The sequence below is a fragment of the Thrips palmi genome, unplaced genomic scaffold (genome assembly GCF_012932325.1).
Source record: "Thrips palmi isolate BJ-2018 unplaced genomic scaffold, TpBJ-2018v1 HiC_scaffold_5, whole genome shotgun sequence".
NCBI lineage: Eukaryota > Metazoa > Arthropoda > Insecta > Thysanoptera > Thripidae > Thrips > Thrips palmi.
Genome location: NW_023144632.1, coordinates 14,108,622 through 14,135,319, shown reverse-complemented (window position 1 = coordinate 14,135,319; position 26,698 = coordinate 14,108,622). Strand labels below are relative to the sequence as shown.

Here is a 26,698-nt window from a genome sequence, read left to right as displayed (position 1 = left end):
CGCGTCGGGTATGGCTGTGTACTCTGTGTCTAGTGCCTCTAGTCTAGCCGCGTGGGCCTGGCCGGGCCGGGCCAATGTTCGTCTGTCTCGCCAAACGCTGCGCTGCGACACGTTTCAGAAAGGGGGTAAGGCCCACTGGTGAGGCCCACTGGTGAGGCCCACTGGTGAGGCCCACAGCTCTGAATTTGGACGGCCGGGTGGCGGTGCCAGGCATTACTTGCGCCGTGTTTACCATGCCGTCTGCGCGATGACGGCGTCCTGACGGCGTGCTGTGGCGGTCAGGGCTCGGCCCGCCACGCCCCGCCACGCCACGCCCCGCCACGCCCCGCCACGCCGAGCCGCCGTGGCCGCATTGTGTACGCCTCCTGTGTACACCAAGACGCGTCAGCAAACATGGCTGCGGCGCAGCGCCGCGCAGCACGGCGTTGTGGCGGCGGGTCGCGCCGACCAGACCGCGGAGGCCTCGGGGCGCCGTCTGGGCCGCGCGGCGACGAGGCGGGGGGGAGGGGGGGGGGCGACGTCGCGGGGGTGGCGGTGCAGCGCTGCGTCGCGTCGAGTCTCGCCGCCCCTTGAAAGTTTGCTGCTCCGGCGCGGGGGCATTTGCCCGAGGCCCGGGCTGTCCCAGGCCAGGCTGTCTCGGGCCGGCCCAAGCCGTCTCAAATGCGCGCAGTTTGCAGGCAGCACTCATTTAGGCTTCATTCAATGTGACGCTCTCCCCGTTCCAAAAATGACGACGTGTACCTGGAATCATCTGTGTCGTCCACGCTTGCAGTGCCGTAGCTGTGCGCCCCCAGCTCGCCCAATCCATAGGACGTGTCCAGCTTCCGCTTCCGGTCGAAGCTTGGCTGCCTGGCTGCCTGCTTGGCTGACTGCTGTAATGGTGCGGCGGCTGTGTCCTGGAAAGGTCGACACACGCACACATCACACACACGCACGCGCATGACGATTTTGAGACAGACTTTTGTCCCCGTATTGGAGTTTGGACCGACCATGGCGACGCTCCTTGTGGCTAGTCTTCGACCGGGACGGCCAGAACAACGTCACGCTGGACTGGACGTGGTCATTTCTGATTCCGGCCGTGCATGTCTGAAAAGGAGGGGGAACTCGCCGCCCGAAGGAGTCCGTACCAGATTCCTCTCCGGATTACGCCAGGAATTACTTTTTTTTGCGATTGTATGATTATTTGTTTACTGTATTTTTTTGTGCGACTCGATGCGTGAGTAGACGGAGCGTTTTTGAGGTGACGATGATTATGTACCACAAGTGCGTGACGCGTACGTAGGAGTTTGACCTTGTCCATCGGCGGTCCCGGATGTCCCAAACATACACCCGTACAAAATTACCTAACATGTTTTTTTTCCGTTTTCCTTTCCAGGTGAGTACAGTGTGCGGCGGCCGCTGAGCTCGTCGATGTGAGTGTTTCCTGGCCGTAGTGATGCTGAGGCCGTTCGATTTCGTCTGGTAGGGAGCAGAGGCGGGGAGGGGGGGGATTCTTCTCCCTGCCTTTCTCTCTCGGTGCAATTGTGGTCAAATCCGAGCCCCTCAACCGGGTTTATTCCCACCTATGAAACGGTAAAACGTTGGGTGAGGAAAAAATTAATGGGAAGTGGGAGAAAATCGTTCGGACTGTTATTGAGCGCCTCGTCAGCCATCCAGTCGGTTGCGGCTACCCAGTGGCGTGCTGGGGGGGGGAGGGGGAAAGGTGAGGCCCTCCCCCCCCCTCCTTTTTTCGAACGGGACAGCCTGCAAGGTAGGCAAATAGCAACACATTCCGCCAGATTGAATGCAGGCAAAAGGCTTGGCCCATAATGATCGTGCACGCGGTGTACGCCACTGCGCCTGTCAGATAGCGGGCGCGGCGTCGGCCGGCGAGGCCCCGCCAGACTATCGTCTGCGTCGCGTCGTCTGCTTCCGGCATCGGCCCGGCGGGCCCGGCATTCGACGTGCAGGGCGGGGGGCAGGACCGTCTGGAGCGCGGTGCGGTGCCGCCAATGCACTTCGCCCTGCAGCTCGTTTCCAAGTCAAGCCAGCCGGGGACTGTCTGTCTGGCTCCGCACCGCGCACCGCACCGCCCGCCGGCTCCGGTTTTCGCTGTCTGTCTGTCTGTCTGTCTCTCTCGCACCGGCGGGGAGCGCCCCATGAGTGCGGGAGAGAGAGAGAGGAACCAGTCTGCAGGCGGTGCGTGAGGGGCTTATCCGCGGTGGCGCGCTCCCTCTGACACGCACGCACCACACAGACCAGCAGTGCCACGCCGGCCGCGCAACGCAGGGGCTGCAAGGCGATACTCATTACGAGATCCAATTATACTGGGGTGCCTCCCCGGGGCGGCGCCGAGCGCGCCGAGGGTGCTCCACCCCTACCTGCCACAGCTGGGCGTGGAGCAGCCTACAGCAGCCGACCGATCCGAAGGATCCTTCCGTGTAACTATCTCTCTCTCTCTCTCTCTCTCTCTCTCTCTCTCTCTCTCTCTCTCTCTCTCTCTCTCTCTCTCTCTCTCTCTCGCTCGCTCTTTCTCCCCCCGTCGCCCCCTTTGACGCTCCATGAGTGCGAGAGAGAGCGACGGAACGGTCCCTCAGGCGGTTGGCAAAGAGGGTTCGCGGCAGTCGCGTCCGCGTCGTCACACTAGCAGTGACACGTATGGTGTGGTAGGGGCGATTGCATTAAGCACTTTGACTGCCGGACATTGGCCTGATTCCGTGGCCTCTCACCTCTCACCCCCTTCGTAACGCCGCATGAGCGCGACAGAGACAAGGCGACGAAACTACTCTTTGGAACGAGGCGGCATGGCACCCGGCCTCTCCAACGAGTGCGCCGAGCGCCGGCACCCTCCAGGCCCTCCAGTCGCTGGACTGTCCAGGCGGCCCGCGGCCCCGCCCTCGCATTCCGAAAAGGGCTTCGCCGCCGTCTGCCTCTGCCTCGCACTCCTGCGGGACGCGGGGCGCACCGCGGGTGCGAGCGAGAGCGACGGAAGTACGGTCTGGCTGTCTGAGGGTCTCAAGGTGCCGCCGCGCCGCCGCCGAATGACGTCTGGGCGGCGGAAGGACGCGCCGCGCCTCGCCGCCCCGCCGCAGGCCCTCCGCGATGACCTGCTTGTCCTGCTTGCCGAAGGTGAGCTGTGCTCCGCTTTTGCCTCCTTTTTGCCCTCCCCTTGCGACCGGGCCGCGCTTTGAAGTGGCCGCGCGGGGCGGGGCGGGGCGGGGCGGGGCGGGGCGGGGCGGGCTGCAGCCGGACCTGGCTGCATGCGGCATTGCTTGCTGCATTGCGCGGCCTGCCCGGCCTGCACCCGCCGTGTTTACGACCGACGCTCGCTCCTGTATGCCGGCCAGGCCACGGCCCGGCCCGGCCGCCGGACCAGTCTGCGTGCGGGGCGGGGCGGGGCGGGAGAGGTGCCGTCGCCGTCTGGCCAGGACAGACTGGTACCGACGGGTCTGGCCGGGCTTGGCTGGCTGGCTGGCGGGTCTTGAAATGTAATTGATTTTATTGCTTGCAGGCGAGTCAGACGGCGGCGGCAGGGCAGGGTTCTGCTCCGCGCTGTCCGGTCGCGTCCCGACGGCTGGCGGGGCGCGGCGGGGCGGTGGAAGGGTGGCGTGTCACCTTGAAATGCCCGCCGCCGTCCCGCCCGCCGCGCTTGCCTCACCCTCGCCCTCGCCCACCCCTTCCGTCTGCGTCCCGCCGCCCCGCCTCTCCCCGCGCCGCCGTTCCCCGAACCTATCCAATTTCGACTGCGACTCCCTCCCCGCTGCAGACGCGCCGCAGACGCGATGCTCGCTCCCTCTTTTTCTACCCTCCTTAGTCGGCGGGCCGCGGGGCCGTACGCAAATGAGGGGAGGGGACGCGCGGCGCTGGCCTTGGGCAAGGCCGCCCGTCAGTCCGCGCCGCCCGCGCGGCTCGATTGCGTTCATAAGGGTACTAAGGGCCTCTAACAAGCCAGCCGAGCCGCCCGTCCAGCGACCGCTCTGGACATCGAGACCTGAGTGCCGCCTTTGTCCCCCGCCGGAGAGCCGCGAGGGCTATGAGATAAGTTTGGAGGGCTCTCGTGTCGGCCGGGGCGGCGCGGCGCTGCGCCGTGGCTGCCTCCCCTTGTGGAGCACGCCGTGCGCGCGGCGCGCGGCGCGACCCTCCACCCCGCGCCTCCCCCCGTCGTCGCGCCGTCGCCGCGGGACGGGGGAGGCTGGCTGTCTGGCGCTGGCCGGCCGACTGGCTGGTCCAGACAGGACGCCACGTCGCGACCCATGACGCCGGCCCGACGCCGACTGGACGCCGAATTGACGCCCGGGTGACGCGTTTCACGTTGATGCGTTCGTTTGACCTCCAGCTCCGAACATAGCCGACCACGGCGCCGACAGTCGAAAGACAAGAAGCCGGTCACGACCCGGGGCGGGGCGGGGCTTATAAGCCATCCTCTACCTCACCGGTTCTGTATACCTCCATGGACTGGGGGATCACCTTAGGCAAACAATTACTTTGATGAACCGTCCCGTTGGTGTGATCCGTGTGTGCGTGCTTGTGTCGCACTCTTTCTCTTCCCTCGTGGCTCGCCGAGCGGCTCGCGCACCCCGCCCCGCTCCGCCACCAGCCCCGCACGGCCGCACGGCCGCAGGGGTGCCTCCCTCGCCGTCTGCCCTCAACGCCCTTCAGACGGCGGCTCCCCTCCCCTCCCCGTGTGCACCCCGCCCGCCGCCCGCCCCGGCGCTCTCCAGCTGTCGGGATCCGCGGGCGGCGCGGCGGCTTGGAGGACGTGCCCGTTGGTGGTGATGATGGTGGCGATGGTGGTGGTGCATCAGCGAGCGGTGTACATGTTGGGCGTCGGTACGCCCTTGCCCGCCCTTCGGGCCTTGCCGTGGCGGCTGCCCCGGGCTGCCCCCTCCACCACCCCGCTGTCTGGTGCCTGTCTGGCGTGGGCGTGGCGTGGCGCGGCGCGGCGCTGGCTTCGCCGCTCACGGTCACACAAACGGGCCACGGGGGCGCACGGGGGCGGCTTCGCGCCTTTTACCAAGTCCGGCGGAGTCATTGGTGACGCTGCTGTCTGAAGCTGTTTTTCTGTGGTATTGACGCACCGCTACAGTCCGGGCGCCGCGAGCGTCGCGGGCCCGCCCTGGGCCCGCCTCGCCGGTCGATGGTGACGCGCGTGGCTGAGTCACGTCCTGGGGCGCGGAGATTGTGTGTGTGTGCTGTGAGGGCTCAAGGACGCACAGAGGAGGGCGGAGGGCTGTCCCACCTTCCGGCCGCACAGGCTCGACTGCGCCGAGGGGTCGGCAACTTCCCTTGGCCGTGTACGAGGGAGTATACGTATATAACCAGTAATATAGGTAATATACGTGTAATGTAAAGTAATACAAAGTAATATATAGTAATATAGGGGTATTATAGAGGCGAAATTGTGGTGATATGCAAGTAATATGTGGTAATATACGGGTAATATAGCCACCGCGTACGAAGTAATATATGAGTTGCCGACCCCTTGGACTGCGCACTGCGGAGCCGAAGTGACGAGGCGACGCAGACGCGACGCCGGGACGGATTCGTTAAAAATAAAAACGGAGGTAATCGTCCGGCGGGCCACTTGAGGCCTATCACGCCGGCCCCACGTGGCTCGGACTCCGCGCTGGCGGGACGCAGGCGCTTATATTTAGGCGCTGTGCACCGCATGCCTCGTTATGCCGCGGCATGCCCTGCAGGGCTGCAGGGTCCGGCCGTGCAGGGTCGCCAGGTGTGGGTGGTGGCGGTTACGCAAGTGGCTTGGTGGTGCACGATGACGACGTCCCGCGGTGCGGCGGTGCGGCCCACGAGCTGATAGGGTGAAGGAAAAGTTTAGTCCCGCTCCCGCCAAGGCGCGGCGCGGCGTGGCGGCTGTCTGAGACGGCGGCCGCCGCGCGACACTGCGTTATCGGGCCTTCTGATTGCAAGTGCCTCGCCAGCCGTCGGGGTGATTCGGCCCGACGTCCTCGTGCACGACGTGCTCCTCGAGACGGCGAGGGCGTGATAGGGTGCCCCGCCGTGCCCCGCCGTGCCCCGCCGTGCCCCGCCGTGCCCCGCCCCGCCCCGCCGCGATGACGTCTGGAGTGTGTCACGGCCGCGGCGTCGCTGGCGTGCGCGTCGCGTCGCGTCCGATTGATCGCCGCGTGTGTGATGTGTTCCGAGTGCTGCCCGCGGACCGACCGCCCACCCTTGGGTCGTCTCGTCGCCCTGCCTCACTCGCAGCGACGGAGCGCCTCTACGGAATAAGCGCCGCGGACTGATTCCGGGAGCCGCTTTTCGCTGTACACGCGAACCCGCCCGAGTGCGAGACAAACCGCGCCCACCGCGGCATGCAGCGACGAAAGCGACTCTGTCTGCTGTTGCGAGAGTGCGAGAGCGAGGCGACCGGAGACGCGCGGGGGGAACTTTTGTCCTCCGGAGGGCTTACCTCCGCGCTCTGTCGCTTTGTGGCGCGTTGCCTGGCGTTGCCTCTGCCTCGCGCTGCTTTGTGGGGCCGGCGGGGCGTGCGTACAGTCGCGGTGCGGAGGCCCCGCGCTGCGCGGTGCTGCGCGGCCCGCGTGGGGTGGCAAAGACTGCAGGGCCTGCAGGGCCGAAGGGCTGGGGATCGATGGTGAGGGTGGGAGGGCGCAGGACCCCCGCAGGGCAGGGCGGCGCAGGGCCGCGTAGGGCCGCAGGGCTGTCCGCTCCTATCGCGGAAGGGTGGCGCCGAGGACGCCGAGGACGCGGAGAGTGAAAGTACACTGCTGGTTCTCCAGTGGCGGATCCAGAGTCGGTCCGAGGGGGGGGGCAAAGTAGCACTTTTTGCCTACTTACAGGGGCAAATTGGTGCTTTTTGCCTACCTTTCAGGCGGCTATCTAGGGGTCAAGGGGGGGGCAATTGTCCTTTTGCCCCCCCCCCTGGATCCGCGCTTGTGGTTCTCGGCGCCGCGCGCGCCGCGTCAGCTGGTCCGCCGGCGGCCCCGCCTTCTGCCCAGCCGACCCAGCCTCCGCGCTCGCGGCCTTGCGCGCCGCGCGCCTTGTCGTTGGCGGGGACCAGACCCTCTGAGCCTAGGCCGTCTAGACGCCGGGAGTACTCACTCGCCTGGACTGGCGGGGCTGGCGGGGCTGGCGGCCTCGGTGACGCGGGCCCGCCGCTCAGTAATCCCAGTAAACCCTAAGCCAAAGGCCGGTCGTCCTCCTGCGAACACATCACTGCGCAGCACTGTAAGGCATCCGCCTCACTTCCAAGGGTGCGTCCTGGTTTCGATTCCCGCAGCCCCAACGCAGCCCGCAGGCGGCGGTGGTGTGTGTGGCCCAGTTTGGGCTGGGCTCGCGGCGTGGCGGGCGCCGCCGAAACGCGCGGACCTACCCCCGCCGGGTGTCGGCACAGCGGTGAGGGGGGAGGTGGGCGACGATGACGCGGTGCTCGGCGGGGAGCAGGGCGTCGTGGACGACGGGACGGACGCGTGCAGGTGGATGAACGGAGCGCAGCGCGCGGCTCACGTCTCACGTCACGCCGGGACGCAGGGCGGACAAAGACTCGGTTCACTTCGACACCGGCAGCGCAGCCAGCGCAGCGTCGTGACCTCTCTCTCGCTCGTTCTCTTTCCCTCTCCATTTTCATTTAATTTGATTTTTTCCCCTCAGCGCCTCTAAAATAAAACGGGCCGACCTTTCGAGTCCTCTGTGCGTGGCGCGGCGCGTTAGAACAGGCGGGAGTTTGTGCTCGAATAGCCACGCCACGTCACGCCGAGACGCGACCACACGACGCCGACTATCACGACCTGCTAGCCCTGCTTGGCGGGGGCGGGCACATCTCGGCATCTCTACGTAGTGCGAATCCGCTGTGCTACGCGGCCACGCTGTGCCGGTGTCGTCCACATGGGCTCGCTAGTCGGCTGCAGTCTCCCTCGCACCCATGCGGGACACTCCGAGTGCAAGAGAGACGCCGATGAAAACGACTCCCAGAATCAGTCTTTTGCATTCAGAGGGGACTGCTGTCACTGCGCGTTGCGAATGGACTGTTGTCACGCTCTATGCCCGTCTCTTGCACACCTTTCGGCTTTGGCTGGGCTCTCTTGTTCTGTAGGTGCAAGAGAGACGGGAGCAAAAAAATGCCGAGTCTCGCCGCCGGTGTGTTCGAAAAGGGATGACGGTCGTAAAACGGGGCCCTCACCCCCCGTGCGTCGAGCCTGACCGCGCCGCCTGCCCCGCCCCTCTTCTGAACTTGTCTCTGAGTTTCCTTGATAACAATGGCGTCCTCATGGCTTTGTCCATTGTCTGGTGCTCCATGCCGCCTTGCGCATAGCAGACGTAATACCGTCGCAGTGGTCCTTCTCTGTCTCACTCTCACAGCAGGACACTGTCGTGGTTTCTGCGCGTTCCCGATTTTCCTCGTGGCTGCGATGCCGTTCATCCCATCTATGCGTGGATGCCAGGAGGGGCAGGAGGGCGGCCCAGCGGCCCAGTCCCTGGAGTGTCGGCCTCGGACCGAGATTCCATACCGCGTGCCCTTGGCCAGGGGGTGGGGGTAGCAAGGGGTAATTGCCCCCCTTGGGTGCGAGGTAGCCCGCCTGGAAGGTTGGCAACCACCACGTCTTTGCCCCAAATTGCCGCATCACCCCCTCCTTAGAAAAATCGTGGCTCCGCGCCTGCCCCGCGGTCCGCGAGTCTTGCTCGGGTTCGAAGGGGAAGATTCGTGTTATCGGTGACTGGTCGACCGAGTGCCGCGGCCCGTGGCCACGGCGTGGCGGGGTGACGGGGCTGGCGGGGAGGGTCGGGTACGCTCTGGCGAGGCGGACTGGCCCCGGCAGGCCGGCAGACCGGCAGGCCCCAGTCTGGCCACCACGCGGTCACTGTCTGATAGCCTGGCTGATGCTGCCCGTCTCCACGGGGTGGCGGCGGTGCTGGTCAGCGAACCCCGTCGCGTGTATGTTGTCGGAAAACACGGCAAAGTCAACTTGAATGTCAAACACGGTGCACCGCACCGCCGCCGACGACGTGTGTTCTTGGTGTGGTTTTTTGTGTCCGCCTCCGCCGTGTCTGACGCCGGGCTGTGACATTGACGTGTCCGCTGGGGTGGGCAGACGGCGCGGCGCCGGTTCGAGTGGTGCGAGCACGCCTAGCACGCCCGGCACGCCTACTCACTCCGCCGCGCTGCCAGGGCTGCCAGCTCCATCCCTCGGCATGCCCCTCGGCCGCGGCGCGCTGCCCCTGGCTGCTCGCCGAAGCCTCGCTGGGGAGGGATGATCCGAGCACGCTCCAGTAGGCAAGCCTGCCTGGGCCTGGCACGCCCGGCACGCGCACCCTCGCCGCGGCGGGGCGGCGGGGCGCGGACGGGGGTGTTGGAACGTGGAACGCCGTGGCGTTGCCGGCGTGGCCGGCGTGCCAGAGACACACTGACGTCAGTAGTGGTGCTGCACCGGTCGGCCCGTCTGCCTCGGCGGACTGCTGCCGCGGCGCCCCGCCCGCCCCGCCCCGCCGCACCCGCTCTCTCACACGTGCGTCGGCAGGTCTGCTGATTGCGTAACCCTCGCGGAGCACCGTCGCGTTGCGTCGGCGGGGAGGCGCGGCCACGCCGGCCAATGCCCCTTGCTGCCCTGGACAGCTCGACGCGGACCTGGCCGCAATGCGCCGCGATGCGCCGCGAAGCTGCCTGTCGCGGTGTCTCCGGCGCGCGCACCGCGAGGGAGCGAGGTGAGGGTCGGCGGGCTCACCTGTCCGGGAGGGGGAGGCGCTAGACGGCGCGGGGCCGGCAAGGGGGCAGCGGCAGGGCCACTCACCTGCCCTACTGCAGCGCGGCGGGGCTGGCGGCAACCGCGAGCCGGATACGTTGCTGCCCCGGCCTGGCGCGGCGGCCTGGCGGGCCAGACATCGACGTCAGGCCCGTCCAGACGACTGTCTGGCCGGGCCGCGGCTGGCCGGCCCCGCGCCCCGCGGTGGGCCGCGACGCGACGTCAGACAAGGCGAAATCCTGCTCCCACCATACCTGCGTTCTGCACGTCCTCGACGTCCTGCACTCCGCGTTGGTCGCGCCGCCCTTCGAGCTGGCTTTCCTCTTATTGGGGCGAGGATGTCCGTCGGTCCGCTCCTCGTCGCCGTGGGCTGACTCGTTAGTACTTGCAATTAATTCCAGGGGGCTTTGTGCGCGTTTTACGTTTTCCGGGGCCGCCGTGGCTGCCTGGCTGGCCGGGTGTCTGGGGCGGGGTGTCTGGGGCGGTGGCAGCGGCAGGCTTCGCGGCGGGCGGTCTGAGTGTATGTCTGGATAGTCTGGCTCTGCTCGGCTGTTCCCGCTATCGCCGTGCCGGCCGTGCCGGCCGTGCCCAGGCGTCTGGCTCCGCGGCTCCGCGGATGCCTCGCCCTCGCGACAAGCGAAGCAGCAGGGAACCAATTGCCGGCCGGCCCCACTTCCACCTGACCGCTCTGACTGCCAGTGGCGCTCCTTCCCTGTCTGCCCCGTCCTGCACACGTCGATGCGCGGCGCGCGGCCCGCCTTTGGCGTGCCTTTGGCGTGCCAGCCGCAACGCCCACAGGCCCGCCGCCATGGCGCGCCAGCCAGCAGTCTCGCGCTCGGCGCGGCCCTATAGAGCCGTTGAGTAATGTTATTTGCTTACGCGCCGACGTTGGCCCGTCTGTGTAGCGTCTGCAGGGCGGCTCTGCCAGCCAGCCGGCCTTCCCCGGCCGTACAGCCGTGCAACCACACTGGCTTGGAGCTGGCTTGGCTTGGCTGGCGGCTGGCTGGGGGGCGGCAGTGGGTCGGCGGCGGCCTGCCGGTCGGCGCGGGGCGGGCCGTCTGAGCCGGGGCGGCGGGGCGAGGCGAGGCGGCGAGGCGGTGCAGGGGGAGTGGAGGGGAGCCAGTCAGTCAGCCAGACCGCCCGCCCGAGTGGGACCAGACACGTGTGTACCCGGCTGGCGGCTGGCGGCCCGGCTCGGCTCGGCCTTGGCCGTTGTGCATCGGCTCGACTCGTTGCGGCCTGCGCTCGGCTGCTCGGCTCGGCTCACCTCAGGCCGTGCCGTCGGGTGCCGTCGCGCCGCCGCCGCGCCGCGCGCCGCAGTCTCTCAGCCGCCGCCTCGCGCCGAGCTCGCCAGCCGCTCGCAGCCGACGCGACGCGGCCCGGACCGGCACCCTTTCCTCTGGCGGCGTGTCGACTCGCGTCGCCGCCGTCCGCGTCCTGAGCCTGGCGGAGGCGGAGCGGCCCGGCGGTGTCCTGCGGCCCTTTGAGGCGGACTGACGTCTCTTTTTCTGACAGTCGCGCCGAGACGGCCGACGCGGCGACGCCGTGACGCTGTGGATTTTTATTGTGGCCGCCGTGAAGGAATTAATGTTTCGGCTCGGTGCGGATACTTTTTATGACGTCTAGACGCGCCGCGTCGCGACGCCGTGGTGGAGCAGTGCGAGAAGAAGGCGGGGTCGCTAGGCTGCCGATGAGACCGCGGTGATGTGCCGACCCGTGGGGAGCGTGCTGGCGGCGCACGGCCAGGCCCACGGCCAGGTCCACCACCTCGACGAGCACTCGGACGACGGGCGCGGGTGCATGTGCTGCCCCAGCCCCGAGGGCCTGGCCCGCCTGGCCGACAGCCTCGCCGGGGTGCGCCGCGTGCGCGTCAAGAAGCTGCTGCACTTCGTCAAGAACCTGAGGCGGGGTGCCACCACCAAGCCCATCGACGAGAAGCCATGGTGGAAAGTGAGTGGAGTGGCGCTCGATTGCGTGCAAGTGTCAGTGTGTGTATGTGTGGGTGAAGTGTCAGTGCGCCAGAGTGACAAGCCGGCCGCCAGGAGCCCGCCGCAGTGCTGCCGCGCCGCACCGCCGCGCACCGCCACCACCGCCCCGGCGGGGGAAGTCCGCGCGAGTTGCTGGCAGTGTAGTCTGGCCGCGCGCGACGTGCGCTGAGCTGCGTCCACTCGGCGGCGTGGGGCGGGGCGGGGCGGCGACCTCGCGTCTCTGAATGGTGGACATGCCGCGGCGTCTCTCACTCAAGAGTTTGCTTATTTTGCGCGTTTATCTCGCGTTCGAAGATCAGTGCCCTCGCGTGCAGGGCCGGACCGCCGCAGCCGGGCCGCGGGGCCGCGGCAGTACTCAGTGCAGCCGCCACTTCCCTCAAGTAAAGGCGTGGTAAATATTGGGCGGGCTGTCGGACGGAATGTCGGGACATGTCTGGCACGGCGCCGAACTTCAGGAACAACGGTCTGCGTCCTGGAGGACGAGAAACGAGGCAGAAAGCATCTCGGTTTCCTGTCTGTCACCTCTCCCTTGTCCGCCTCCCGACTCCGTTTTTGTCCATTTGTTCGCTGGGACTGGGCGGGCCGCACTCAATGAGTGACAGGAACCCTTTGCCGCTAGCTGGCAAATCCGTGGCGGCTGATTTGAATGGTGGTGGGTGGGTGGGTCCCCGTGGGTCCCCGTCCGTGCCGTCCGTCCCTTGGCCCGCGGTTCAACGATCGGAGTGCGTTCCTCGCTGCGGTGCGCGGTGCGTGGGTGGAGGGGAGGGGGCACACGTGTCCTGTAGCGACAAACTGTGCATTTGTGTCCGGGAACCTCCAGGCGCCGCTGGGCTGCTGGGTCGCCAGGGCCTTCTGCCGCACTGGTCTGCTTAATTTGCCCCGCGCCGCCCCGCGCTATCTCGTCTGCCGAAACGGCGATAAGGCTGGGCGGCGTACTGGCCGTCTGGCTGCGCCGTCTGCCTGGCTGTTCCGTCTGGCCGGCTGGGCTGCCCCGTCTGGCTGCGCGCGCTGCGCCGTCTGGCTGGCTGGCTGCTCGGCCTGGCGGGCTGGGCTGCCCCGTCTGGCCGGGCCGGCCGACCCGACTGGCCCCGACACGGTTTGACTCGGCTGATAAGACAACACGTGAGCCCAGATGCCGGCCGTGTCGGGCCGTGGGGCCGTCGGGCGAGGCCGACTCTGAGGCCGACCCGGTCGCCGGACTGACGCACCCGGAGCCGCGGTCGCGGGTCGCGTCTCACGAGTGGTGGGAGAGAGAGAGACCGATGGGGCGCGGGCTTGAACGCAGGTCGGTGGCCCGGCTAGTCCGGTCTGTCCTGTCCGGCTGGCGCAAGCTGCGCACGCTAGCGATAGCGCCGTGCTGGAAGGCGAGGCCGGCCCGCCCGCCGCCCGAGCGAGGCACGCTGCCTACCTCCCAGGCGGCCAAGGCGGCCCAGTCCCCGCGACCAAGGCCTGCAGCCTCCTGCGGACTGCAGCCCGCACTGCGATAAGCTCCCCGGGTCATTGCCACCAAGACTGCGGCCGGCGATGCTGGCAGGGCGCGAGCGGGCGCGAGGGGCCGGGGCTTGAGCGAGGTGTCTAGGGCGTTTTTGCTAAGGGCTGTTTTGTTTTTGTTGCAGATGCTGGCCCTGCACACGGGCATGGACCGTCTGCGGTTGGAGGCGGGGGTGGGGTCTGGGCGGCCGGAGCGGCCATCTTCGCACGCACGCAGGACGGTGGACCACGCCGTGGACAGGGCGGTGCGCCTCACGGCGGTGTCGACAGACCTTGAGCTGGCCCTGCCGCCCTCCATCGCGCTGCCGGACGGGGAGGAGTACCCGTACGGCGCCAGCTCCCGACTGCACATCCGGGACCCGGAGCAGGTGGGGACTGCACGGTCAGCGTGGAGCCTGCTGCCCTGCTGCCGCGGTGTGGTGACTAACTCGCCTCGTCTGTTGCAGGAGAGCGAGATTTATCAAAAATGCATCCGGCCGCCACCAAACCGGACCGTGTTCGACGGCGAGAGTCCGCCGCCCTACCGGACCAGCTCGGCGTCCTCGGCGTCGGCCAGCTTCGGCGGCGGCGGGAGTGGCGGCTCGGGGAGCAGCCTCCTGCGGCACCCGCACGCCCCGCACGCCCCGCACCCGGCCCACCCGCACCCCGCAGGGCTCGCGGGGTTCGGCCTCCCTGCTGTGATAGTCCCGTCCCCGGCCCGCAAGCAAGACCCAGCCCCCGGCCTGCAGCCCGGCCTGCTCCTCGCGGGCCCGGCCTCCACGGCGAAACATTCCACCGGCCCCGTGCCGCTGCCGCCCCCCGGCAGCACGGCCTCCACGGCCAGCACGGCCGGACTTGTGCGGTTACTATCGCCGTCGGCGGAGCCTAGGCGAGTGCCAACAGTGAGGTCCAAGGCTAGCAGCCCCAGCAGTGGGACGAGCGCCGCGGCCTCGGCCTCGGCCTCGGTGTGTCGGACAGCACACAGTGCCGCCCCCAGTGCTAGTGCGCCCTGTGCCGGTGTGGACGGTGTACACGGTGTGGACCTCGTGAGTGTCAATTCGGCGTGCCCGGGGGGCCAGGGGGGCCAGGGGGGCCAGGGGCGCCGCGCAGCCACCTCGCCAGCCTCACCATGGTGCCGTGCTTAACCGAGTCGCGGACCGAGCGGGCCACCTGCACGTCGGCGACCGCGGCCCGGACCGAGCCCAGCCCTAGCCCTAGCCCCAGCCTGTGTCTCGGGCTTGGGGAAGCGCCAGCGGACGAGGCGCGGACGAGGACGAGGTCCGGGCAGGAACTGTTAGCCAGGCCTTTGCCCAGGCCGCCAGTTTGACCTGGCCTCTTGGCCTCCGTACTGCAGTACTGCACAGTTGTCTCGACTGTGATAGACCGTGTGGGTGTCGCGAGCGCGTCACGCTGTTTGTACGTGTGTGTATGTGTGTGTGTGCGAGTGTCGTTGTGTGCGTGCTCCAGCAGCCAGGCATTGCTCAATGGAAAGTGAAGGTCGGGTCGGGGAGTCGAACCACTTTCAAGCCGTCCACGATGTGTGCGTTCTGTGTTTTCCTTTTAAAATAGCTAGAATATTGAATAACTGTTCTCGAAACAAAATCTGCTCCTACCTTTCTCTGTCTTTTAGGACCAAAGATGTGATCAGAGAATCACCATTGAAGTCTTGAAATTAATTGTAGATTGTGGTTAGATTCCCTGAGCATAAGATGTGAGTGAATCCATGGAATCCGAAAAGGCAACTGAAGAATTGGAGACCAGGCAAGGAATAGCATTTATCCCTCACCAATTCAAGCATCTGCTGTGTTGTATTCTTTTCTTTGAGGTCACACCCATACATGAGAAGGACATTTTTAGCTTTGTGTTCTGACAAGTGACCTTTCGATTTGTGTTGAAAAGGCATGGTTTAATGTAATGAATTGGTGTGCTTGTGAGAATGTTTATGTACAATTGTGGGGGTGCAAAATAATGCACATTGTTAAGGCAAATTTCTGGAAATTTAGAGGAACTGTCTGCACACACAGACGATAGGAAAAGTCGTTATGAATTGTTGTAGCAGTTCTGTCATTTCAACTATAATGAAATCTCAAGTAATTGTATTTAATGTCAGATGCTAATGCTGACCATTAAACTCATGATTTTGTAAGTTACCTATTCAAATGAAAACTAATGTAACCATTTCAAATGCTTTTTGTACCATTAAAAAATGTTTCAGTCATCCCAATTCATACAAACATGAATATTGGTACAAAGTGCAGGTGCAATATGTTTTAGAGGTAAGCTCATTAAGATCTTAATGACCAAACAATCATACTTAGTAATGGGTCGTCCTTATTTTCTCCCTCCCTGCCCTTTTTTTAGGAAACTGTTTTGTTTGTTTGCTTATTTGTTTTATTTCAGTGAATATGCTAAGACATAGTGATCATTGCATGAATTAATGATAAAATATCACAATTCCAGGGTTTTGAGAGCTTTTATCTCAGCACTGATTGCATTATAAATCCTGCCAAATCTGAAGCTTTGTCCCTCTGCCTTTATAAATTCCTATGAATTTTGTGCTATTGTCTTACGTTTTCAGGTTGCACATTATTAAGTATAGATCATCAATACAAAAGGAACGGTGAGACTGTGTGTGCACACGTGTTAAATTGAAGTAGCAGAATGTATAATGATGTGATAATATGTTAGTGGACAGTTCCATTCTGTCCTACATCCGAAATGGCTTATACTTGATCTTATAATAGGAGCAAGCTAAGGGATGTACCTGTTTTGATTTTGATCAGAAAATTTCAGGTGGTGTTAAAACTGTTGGAAGGGTGATAAGTCACCGCAAACTGGAATGCTGTAGCTGTACAATGTTACAACCTCTTTGAAAATATATAATGTAAAATTTGGTGCTAATTAGAATTGTGAATTGAATCTGATTGTATTGAGGTTAACTAGGCAAAAAAAAAACTGAAATGATTCAAGGGAGAGTGACTGAACTTTGTCTATCTAATTTTTCTGTTTAAAACTAGTATGGTGCATCCCAAATAAATCAATGTACTGCATTGAGCGAATCCTTGGAGCAAATGATAATGCAAAGCTCAATTTTTGTTTTTGTGCCAACTTCAATTCATTTACATGCTGGCATGTTGGAACTTGGAGTTGTTGCTCATTTCCATTTGTGGTCAGTACCATTTGCAATTAACTTCCAGATATGCCGATCAGTATGAAGATTTCAAGCTTCTCTCAACCTTTTGTCCTATATAGTGTAAAGTGAGACAGAAGAGCATATCGGATCTTTTACTCTACTTTAAACTGTGACCGTAATTTGGTGCTGTTGTTCCCGGTGAGGCTCCTCTTAGATGCATTTGGGTACCCTACTTTCACATTTTAAATGCACTTTTGCAAAAACAACAGTTTTTCTCTGGAATAATGTGTTTTTAAAATTACAATTCACTGATAACGAATTTAACTATAGTAGTGCTGTGCTCAATGTGATTTGACTTGAATTCTCTAACTTCACTGGAGTTTTTGCTGGTTGGCGCTGTTCGGCGCTGTTCCATTCAATGAATTAGAATGAATTGTAAATCTTGCAATGTATTTGATTCTTTGTCAACTGAGGGTTTTTAATGGTCCCTTAATAGTTTTTGTGATTCCAGGCAAATCACTTTGTTGCTCTAGACTGAAGATATTCCATTCTCACTCCCATGTAAGACTCCGGTCACATGTCTCATTTACAAGAGAAGGGTTGAAGCTGGAAGTATAGCTGTTTTACTATTCACTTGCAATGTGTTTTTACAAGGGAAAGTAGAATGAATTTGATCTCTGATATGAATTTGAGTAATTAATAAGGAAGTATGCAAATTGGTGAGGATGTCTAGTTAATGTGTTTTAACATAGCAAAATTTTTGGAAAGGAATGTAATGATTGTTGAACATCTGTATATTTTTGTGTTTGTGAAGGAGAGGTTTGAATGTTATAGCAACTCTTTTATTCAGATATACTTTCTCTTGTTTATATTCATTTTAAGTATTTCCTGTGTCAGCCTATAACATAATTGTCTATATATAAATATATAGATATTTATATATTGATTGTTTTAATAATAAGTAAGATAAACCTATGTATGTCTATTGTGTTCATTTACAATTGTATGCTTGAGTAAGAGAGCATGTTTGTGATAAGTAATCTAATGAATGCAGAAGGCGAGTGAATGTACTACATTCATTTTATGTATTTGAGTGCCAGGGCATAAGCTTTTTTTCATTTTCTGGGGAAAGTGACTTCATTGCAATAGAGTTCTAAGATGTCTTGTTCTAATTCAGTCGTATTTATTAATAGTGAGCAACCTGTGTATCCATTCATGGGTATGTTCGATTTTGTTTATCAGCTACAGTGGACTAGTAGTAATTTTCAAACAACACACGCAAACAAAAAAATCTCCCGTCGCCCCCTCTTCTTAAAAAAAGAAAGGACTTTAGTTGGTTTTAAAATTGAAATGGGGAACTGCCACTTTTATCTGGTTACTTCTGATTTCATCTTTCATTTGTTACTTACAGGCAATATTTACAAAAGCTAGACATTTCAGAACTCTAAGAACGCATTATTTGTGTCTTGTGAACCTAGAAGTGCTTGTAAACATTTGGAAATCTCAGCTCTTCAGAACTTCCAACTTTCAAAATGCCATATTAAATCCAGACTTTAAAATTAATTTACAGGTACATTTTGTTTTATTTTTTATTTCCTTCTTTGCTTCACCATTTGACTTTTGGCTTCACACTACGAAACAGTTTGCTTCCTGTGTTAAGTAATAGACCTTTTAAGAAAAAGTCAAATATTCCTTCACACAAACATGACAAAAAATACAGCGAGCACTGTTTACTAATAATCACGGACTGATGAAGTTTAAGCAATATGATGTTGATAATTTCTATTAACGCATGAGCTTTGGATTTATTTCTTCATGTTTTGTGTAGGATGTCCAGCTTTGCAAGAATGTAGTCCATGAACCAATGACATCCATTGAGGAACTGTGCAGTGAATGGGTCTCATGTTATTTTGTATCACACTTCTGAGAGTGTAGCCCGCTGTTAGCTTAGTGTTAGTGTTTTCACTAGGTTTGTTGTTGTTCAACAAAATTAATGCTCTGCATTTTCATACTGTGATATACAATAACACATCACACACAAAGTGTGGTCTTATGAAATCAGCAAACTAAGGAAGTTGAAGTGCTGTTGTCTGCAAGAAATAATATTAAAATCTCTAGTCTTAAGAGAAATGTTCCTTGTTTCAGAGACATTTGGTTGCTCCAACTTACTGGTAGCATTTCATTTGACTTCTTATAGTGCTGCATGTGTATGTTTTGGCCACCAAATTTTTAGCCCAAGAAAGTTCGAAGTCATGTGAATTTGTTTGCCCCAACAAGTAACCAAATGAAAAGAAGTTCAATTTTAAAGCCCTTTAGCTAATTTGTGTTCTTGAAAAGATGATTTTCTTTATTACTCTTTAGTATATAACATATCAGAATGTACACATGAATGCTTAAACACTTCGGTTTGATCTATCTGAAATCTCATTTTACAACAAGATGCATTCAACAGTACTTCTAGCGCACAGCATCTTTGTCTTCCCTTTAAAGAGCCGCAACTCAGTGGTGTTGGGTGTACTTGCACAAGGCTTGAGATAAAAGTTTCAACATATTATCCTGAATGAATGAGTTAAACTTAAAATTACCCTATATGGATGTTTTCCTCTTTGCTAAGACAATCCTTATTCAGATGGTAAAGGTTAAAAACACGTAATTAAACTATTTGACATGGTTCCATTCAAAGAAAGCTGCTCAGTCATGTATTTTAAAAAACAATCACTACTTTTTACATTATTTCTCAGTTACCAGTATCTCTTGCAAGTATGGCTCCAGTTTCCTACACAAGTGAAATTGAAGCTGTTCAAATTATTCTGTGGTCATACATTGGACCACAATTTCAGTTTGGAATCTAATTATTACTGTTATGGTTGATGGTTAGTGACGGTATTCAACTTGTCAATTCTGTAATCGAAATAAACATGCCTAGCAAGTTGAACTATCTATTCTTTCAAAAATGTCCTAACACATGTCACAATAGAATGGCTTCAGGTGGTTAAGGCTGTCAAGAGTTCAAGCATAATTTTCATTTCAAAAATGTTCCATTTTAATTTAAAATAGGTCAAGTTAATTCCAACACTGAATTAAGAGATAAAGCAAGTTAAACAAAAATAGAGCCCATAATTGCTCAAGTTGCACCATTCATGAAAACACATCATGTAACCATATATATGTGAGTATATATTCATATATAAAATCATGTACAAACTATTGAATACACACTCTGCTAAAATAAAGTCAAAGACAGCAGTTTGGCAGACGCCTTACTTATTAGCAACTTCTGCAGGTCCACGTAAACGTCTCATGAGATGACAGTCTTGAATATTAAGAGTAACACGCTTAGCATGTAGAGTACACAACAACGAGTCTTCAAAAAACTGTACCATGTACATCTCAGCAGCCTCTTGAAGAGCAGCAAGAGCTGAGCTTTGAATTCTGGAAAAGAATATGATGGCCATGAAACATCAAGCAAACCTGAAAAGGATGGAACAACAAAAAAGGAGACATACCTTAGATTTTCATATGAAAACTGATGAACAATTTCTTTGACAACTCTACAAAAAGGGGCTTTTGGAATCAAAAGATGAGTGGTACGCTGAAGAGCTTTTATCTCCCTTAAAGCTTTGGTTCCCGATTTAAAGCGTCGTGTTCTTCGGGACACATCCATGGTGGAATCTTTGTTAACAGAACTTCGATTGGGTTTTGACGGCGACACATTTTTCTGACCAGTCTGCTTGATGGGTGTTTTTTGGTTTGGTTTCTTTCTCCCTTGAGACACGCTGGACTTCTGAAATAGACCAAGAAACAGGTCTAGAAATAAATGACATATACCAGTTCAAATAACTTTCACAAGGTATTAAGACGAGAAACAGTAAATGCTACGTAGAACTTTCCCGTTAGTAAGTCGGTAGAAATGGAAACAAGCTTACCCTGCCCCTGGAACAGATACGAGATAAATTATTAGCTAATTACAGGAGAAAAGTCAAATTGCCTCAGTTAACTAACTCCTTCCTTGTTGGTCTGTCGGTGGAACAATACTTACAGTGGCTTCGTCATGGTGCCCCACGTTTATAAGAAGAAGTTGAGCAAATAAACTCAAAAGGGAGACCACTACAAAACGTCAAAAGTTGAACCTCTGCCCTTCAGGTTAAATCTTAACCAGTTACGGTAAACAAACGTGGAAGCCTGGGAAACGAAACGGCGGGAAAAACATAGTATGAGAAAGAAACCGTACATACATACAAACAGTGCAAGTTTCTCATATCTTTGTTGTTGTTGTTGGGTGTGGTGCTGTTGTTTGTTTTGAAAACATGGCTGCCATGGCTGATGGTAAGTGTGCCTACAATAATTATTCGATTTAAAAAATGGTTACTCATAATTCTTGTATCTACATTACCGTAAGCAACTTAGAATAATTTTTTTCGCAAACAAAAGTATGTGCATCTCATTGACATTCACTGTCATGGCTCCGGTCCAAACATCGAGATAGGTTATGAATCGTTTTGACAGTGTCAAAGCAATGTGACAATGGTTCTTGTTCTTTTCATCCCGAGACACTTATTTTTCAGAGGTGGAGACAAGCCTTCTGGTGATAGTAGTGGACCTTCACACTCGTCAGAGGTATTTACGGGACCAGCCTTCGCTATTGATGCATGTTCTCGACTCTGTGATAACCCTTGCTAACATGCATCTCATGTTGAAGACCAAAAATAAGGTTGCTATTGTTGGCTGCAATGCTTCTAATAGGTGAGTAAAATTTGATTTGTGTTAAGTGCTTGGTTCATATGTTGGCACTCATTCTAATACCATGTACAATTTATTTTGGCCCTTCTGAGTATGATGTATTTAGCTCATTTGTGATGGTATTGTTTCTTTTCAGTGAATTTCTTTTCTGTGATGCCGATGCCATACAGCCTCAGCCAGGACAATCTGGGCAATCGACTGCAGTTCGACAATCAGATGGTCAATATGAGATATTTGCTCATTTGGAAACTACTGTAAAACAGAACATCAAAGATTTCATGCAAGATGAGCAGTCCACTTTCTTTGAAGATAAAGATTGTGAGTCACTCATTGCAGGAGCTTTAACATTGGCTCTTTGTTATATAAACAGGTAAAGTGCCACCATCAGGGACCTGTGTTAAATTGAAATAGAAATCATAGGAATCCACCCTGTTCATAAATACTCATTAATGTCACTCTTTTCTCTTCATGTAGGATAAATAAAGAAAAATCTGCTGGAGAAAACTTGAATTCAAGGCTTTTGATTCTGACTGGATGTGCAGGCGGAGCTTCACAGCACATGGCGTACATGAATGTGTTCTTCACGGCTCAGAAACAAGTACGTTCTATCTTCATTGAGTGATCCAGGAAACGGACTGGTTATGCAGAAGCTTTTGGGAGCAATTTTCAGAACAGTATAAAAATTCCTTTGCCTCTGATGCGCTCCAAATTGGCTCCTGTCACAGAGGCACATCAAAAATGCTGAAATTAGGGGTTATTTTCAGCAGTTTTTTAGCAGTGCTCTATAGGCGCTTCTAGTGCACTGCACAGCACTGCACCTCTCTGGTACCTGGAATAAACTTACCCACTCTTTAAAAAAAATTACTAGGTCGCTTATTATTCTCCTTTTGCAGAATATTGTAATGGATGTATGTAGTTTGGAATATGAATTGGGGCTCCTTCAGCAAGGTTGTGACATTACTGGTGGACTTTTTCTCAAAATCCCTCAACTCCAGGGCCTGTTACAGTATTTGCTGGTGAGTATATTTTGTAACTTTAAACTAATGTTTACAATTTATTCATTGTATAAACTGCATGTATGCTGGGATTTTGTTACAGTGGGTTTTCTTACCAGAGCCTCCAATACGCAAGAAATTAGTTCTACCTCCTCCAGCAAGGGTTGATTACAGAGCTGCCTGCTTTTGTCATAGAACTCTCATAGATATTGGTTTTGTCTGCTCTATTTGTTTATCTAGTACGTATGATATTAGTATTGAATCAATGTAATTTTTCATTTATTTTGGAGCATTGAAATGGACTTTTGTTGATTACTTAATTTATCTTTTTTCAGTCTTCTGCAAATTCAGTCCTATCTGCACAACATGCAAGTAAGTTTTGCACCCAGTATTTTTGTTCATTGAAAAAATTTGTTTTGAAGCAATCTGGCAAGATGCAATGTGGTTATAAACATAAATTTTCTCTCCATTGCAGTACCGTTTTCAAGCCACCTGGTTCTCTTCTTCCCAAAAAGAAGAAAAAACAAATCAAGAATGTTTGTTGACACATGCAGTATTTCATGCTCATTCTCATGTTTGAGGATTTTTCAATCTTCATGTATGTTTGTACCTGAGACTTAGTTTCAATTGTAAAATTTAAGTCACATCAAGTGACTTGTGCTCCTTCAAAGGCAGGAACCAATTGCACCTTTGAGGCTGATGGAACAAACAACTTATTTGGTCTGGAATAATAATAATGGAAATAATTAGTGGGAAGCAAGAAATGTTTTCTTCTAGTATTCATCGTTTTTTATAATACTTTATCTTTTTATGATCACTGTTGAATATGCGTGCAAAAATGGAAGGGTAGACAGCAAATAAAACGTGTGCAATAAATTAAATTGTAAATCCAAGCAATGCAGCAACAAGAAGAAAAAAAACAATTTTGCACCTATTTAAATTTTGAAACATGAATAAATTATTTACATAACAAGCTGACAAGCTACATGTATTACAAAAACCATGACAGTTGTCACAAAATCAAATAACAAATTAATACTTAAACAGAATCATCAAAGTTTAACAAAAGTTTTTGGAAGGGAAAACAAAGTAACATGGAGATGCAAAATGAAAAGGTAATATAATCTTGATAGCCAGGATAACTGGAAAAAGAATATGGAATGCAAAAACACATCACAGATGAAAGAAGCATCAATCTTATTCTGAGGAAGATGAAAAAATAGGAGCATCCGTGCTACGGATCAAATATTCTTAGGATCCATCCTTTCTGAAGGATGCCGTCCATTTTTCTAAAGACTGTGGTGTTGTTGCGACTGAAAAAACTTAAATACTGTTGTGACCATGCAGTGAAAAGTATCAACTACAGTTCAGCCTTTGTTCTATTTCTTGATAGGATTGAATCTGAAACCCCCAAAGACCGTTCAAACTTTATGTCATGCTTCAGTCTACACCGATAAAAATAAAATGTCACTTTATGCAAATTGTGATTTGCCCAAAGCTAGGGTGGTTTTGAAAACACTACCTGAGAAGCCCGTCAGTAGGGATTCAAAAGTTCTAAATGTCATGAAACTGGTGCTGAATGACTTCTTAGATCCAAAATCACCCAAGTCTTAGGTATCTTACACAGCATACATATCACATGAGAATACAAAGAATTTAAAAGGATACAGCTTCCTCAGAATGGAAAAACAACAGGGGACAGCAGAAGCACTGCAATAACACAGTACTTACAACACTTAATAAAGTATAAGTACTGGGATTTTAGAGGCGCATATGAAATTTTCAGTACAGTTACTTATAAATCTGTTTTAAAGAAAATGTCCAGATCCCATCTGAATCAACAGCAAGCATCTACCACTAAATTCATATCATACTTTAGGAGTATCTTATCACAAAGACCTTACACATTCAAGTGTGGTAATTGCCTTGCCTTTTTAAAAGCATCACAATTAGTTGAGTATTTATTTTAAAATGTCAAAAAGTTATTAAGAAATGAAAAGAACCAATTTCGTTTCTTGCCTCTTTGTTACTTTGAAAGCAACATGAACAAGCTATGTGTGAAGGTGCATTCAGCCAGAGTTAAAATTAATTAAAAAATAAGACAGCATTGTGCACCAACTGAGTCAAAATTTTAAATTAGCGTTGGTAGTTTCTAAAAAGGTACATTTCTGACCCCAAAACCTAAGCACAAGCACCTTCCAGGATGGTTTCTCCCAAAGACAACAAAGAATCAGGTTAAAAACCTTGTCACGCCCCAAATGCATCCATTCATGTGGACATGTTACAACAAAAATTAAAAATTAAAAATGTGGTAAAATTACAGATGAAGAAATTCAGACTTGATGAGTTAATGAGCTATTTGCATCAATAACAATAATTTCCTAACAGATAAGGATGTCTGGTGCAAATAAAAACTAACTTAAACCAACATTTATGAAATCTTGCTACAGCAACTGTTGTCCCCAATTGATGTAGTTCTACCATTAATAGTGGGTGAAATAGTATCATATCGAGGAAGCTCCTTACTTCTTGCTTGCTGAAATCAAACAAATAAATAAAATTAAAATTCCAAGCTACAAAACAGTGAGGTAAAATAGAAGAACTTACTTCCATGAGTTCTGCAGCTATTTCCATGAATAGCTTTTCAACATTTTCAGCTTCTTTAGCAGAAGTTTCTAAAAAGTACATATCATGTCTCTGGGCAAAACCTTCCCCTACATGAATTGGAATTTCTCGATCTTCTCTATCCATTTTGTTACCTGAAAGTAAACAAATGTTTGAAGTAAATATTTTGTTGGATCATTACGTGTGCTTAAAAACAAAAGTGAGACAACTCACCAACAAGTATCCTTAGCACCTTATTGCTTGCATATTCTTCAATTTCTCTGAGCCAATCAGGGAGGCAGTCAAATGTTGGTTGACAGCTTATGTCATACACTAAAATTAATGCATGAGCCGAGCGGTAATAGCTCTGTGTAATAGATCGGAATCGCTCTTGACCAGCAGTGTCCCATATTTGCAACTGTAAATGAAGTCAGATGTAGGAAACATGAAGTTAAAAATTAGAAACGCTTTCAATACTATACCTTGTTGAAGAATAAATACCTTCACTTTTTCGCCATCAATTTCAACTGTTTTTATCATGAAATCCACCCCAATTGTAGCTCCTTGACCAGGAGGAAAAAGGCCCTGCAATCACCCAAGATGAAGGATTAAGAAACAAATTCCTATCAAAAGAGCAACAAATAGTTGGGAAAAACAGAGACCTGGGTAAACCGCCTCACTAGGCAGGTCTTTCCTACACCGGAATTCCCAACTAGGACAACTTTGAAAAGAAATTTGTAGTCCTCCATGGTGAATCTAAAATAAAATAAAAAAGCAAAAGAGATTACTTTAGTTTGAAAGACATACACACAGCTGTTAAGGGAAAGATATTTGTAACAGAAGCAGAACCTAACCTTGTGATAAGAGGAAATTTTTAAGAGCATTTATCACAGACTACCTATCAGACATTATCAAAGTAATGGAGTTCTGGCAAATGCGTCGGTAGAAGTACTGAACAAAAACAAAGAACTAAACTGAGTTTAGTATCAAACTTTTCGAACACATGAAAGTGGCTCACCATCAATGTTTAAAATCGCCTTGAAAAACATGCAGCGAGCATATGCACGCAGTAGAAATAAACAGGAAAAGGACGCCGATTCATCCCAGATTAATTGGACGGGCACAAGGCATGGCTACTTTTGATAGCTTTCATCCGATCTGATCTACACTCTAGTGTAAGTTCCGTCCCTCACATTTCCATATTTACATTTGTAAGCAGCGCCTTTGGTACAAACGCGAACCGCGAACCAACAACACCGCACGCCCGCCCCTTTCCCCCCGCCTTTCCCCCTACCTTTCATTCCTCGGGAAACGCCATCTGGTGGACGATTCGAGAATCTTACTCGCACTACGTTCCTGAAACCGACTCCAGGAACACGTTGAGCGGAGGACATTTACACCATTCCACGCCTAGTCCTACCATATACGAAATACGAATAAAAAGAACACTTGGCATTTTGACAGTGTTGCTGGGTGCGACGGTGCGCCGTCGATGGGCCAAGAGAGAATGATGCGGGATTCTGCGCGCTGGCGCTTGGCACTTCCCCGGCTGAAGTGAATACTTTGCCATGGAATCTAGCGCCCCCGTTGGACTAAGGTCATATGGAAGATAGGTCTGCGCAACCGAGATGCATGCTGGGAGACCGGGCAGCTAATCCCTCCTATCTAAGACCTGTCTAAGACCTATCTTCCATATGACCTTACATTGGACACCCCATGAGACGGAGAAGCACTGCTGCCTGCCTGCCTGCCTGCCTGCCTGCCTGCCTGCCTGCCGCTCGTTTGTCCCGAAAGTTGATTTGTGGGGCGACGGCCACTCGGCCACGGCATTGTCTGTCGCATTGTGCTCCTCTCCTCTACGCCACGCTTCGCCATGCGACGACAAAGTCACGCACGTGCGGACGGCCCATCTCGACCATGTCGACCATGTCGACCGCGACACAGCGCGGCCCTCCCGCGGAGATGGTGGAACGCGCGACGGGACGCCACGGTCCGCGGGGTCCTCGATGAGGGCGTCGTAGCGGCGGCTCGGCCGGCTTGGCCGCGCGCCGCGCTTGCCGTGACCCAATCTACTGG

At 54.1% G+C, this 26,698-nt stretch overlaps 4 protein-coding genes across 8 annotated transcripts in view; 2 read left to right on the top strand and 2 right to left on the bottom strand.

The window, feature by feature from the left end:
* Positions 1–17,856, top strand: part of LOC117651326 (immediate early response gene 5-like protein) — a 35,647-nt gene extending 17,791 nt beyond the window's left edge. Inside the window, exons 1-3 of one of the 2 annotated variants that reach the window (XM_034395225.1) lie at positions 11,106–11,642; positions 13,297–13,539; positions 13,618–17,856. In XM_034395225.1, coding sequence (XP_034251116.1) covers positions 11,397–11,642; positions 13,297–13,539; positions 13,618–14,295 — 1,167 coding nt within the window. In that variant the 5' untranslated portion in view covers positions 11,106–11,396 and the 3' untranslated portion in view covers positions 14,296–17,856. Of the gene's footprint in view, positions 1–11,105; positions 11,643–13,296; positions 13,540–13,617 lie in introns of those variants that run through there. The other variant, XM_034395227.1, reaches the window with a different exon arrangement.
* A 1,446-nt stretch (positions 17,857–19,302) lies between these two features.
* LOC117651329 (histone H3-like) lies at positions 19,303–20,457 on the bottom strand. Its single transcript, XM_034395233.1, has 4 exons — positions 20,323–20,457; positions 20,210–20,216; positions 19,790–20,067; positions 19,303–19,715 (listed from the first exon to the last, which is right to left on the bottom strand). The coding sequence occupies exons 1-4, from the start codon at positions 20,334–20,336 to the stop codon at positions 19,544–19,546; spliced, it is 471 nt and encodes a 156-aa protein (XP_034251124.1). The 5' UTR covers positions 20,337–20,457; the 3' UTR covers positions 19,303–19,543.
* LOC117651327 (general transcription factor IIH subunit 3) lies at positions 20,456–22,991 on the top strand. Its single transcript, XM_034395228.1, has 8 exons — positions 20,456–20,609; positions 20,849–21,026; positions 21,160–21,393; positions 21,498–21,621; positions 21,917–22,039; positions 22,122–22,257; positions 22,354–22,390; positions 22,494–22,991. Exons 1-8 carry the CDS (start codon positions 20,591–20,593, stop codon positions 22,561–22,563), a joined length of 921 nt encoding a protein of 306 aa, XP_034251119.1. The 5' UTR covers positions 20,456–20,590; the 3' UTR covers positions 22,564–22,991.
* LOC117651328 (ras-related protein Rab-30-like) lies at positions 22,953–25,878 on the bottom strand. Of its 4 annotated transcripts, none has more exons than XM_034395230.1 (7): positions 25,641–25,866; positions 25,477–25,591; positions 25,285–25,378; positions 25,124–25,207; positions 24,857–25,040; positions 24,626–24,777; positions 22,953–24,554 (listed from the first exon to the last, which is right to left on the bottom strand). In XM_034395230.1, exons 3-7 carry the CDS (start codon positions 25,369–25,371, stop codon positions 24,450–24,452), a joined length of 612 nt encoding a protein of 203 aa, XP_034251121.1. In that variant the 5' UTR covers positions 25,372–25,378; positions 25,477–25,591; positions 25,641–25,866; the 3' UTR covers positions 22,953–24,449. The 4 variants fall into 4 exon arrangements, with proteins under 4 accessions (XP_034251121.1, XP_034251122.1, XP_034251123.1 ...); XM_034395231.1 differs by having other exon boundaries at positions 25,477–25,573; XM_034395232.1 differs by lacking the exon at positions 25,477–25,591 and having other exon boundaries at positions 25,830–25,878.
* Positions 25,879–26,698: the final 820 nt, after the last annotated feature.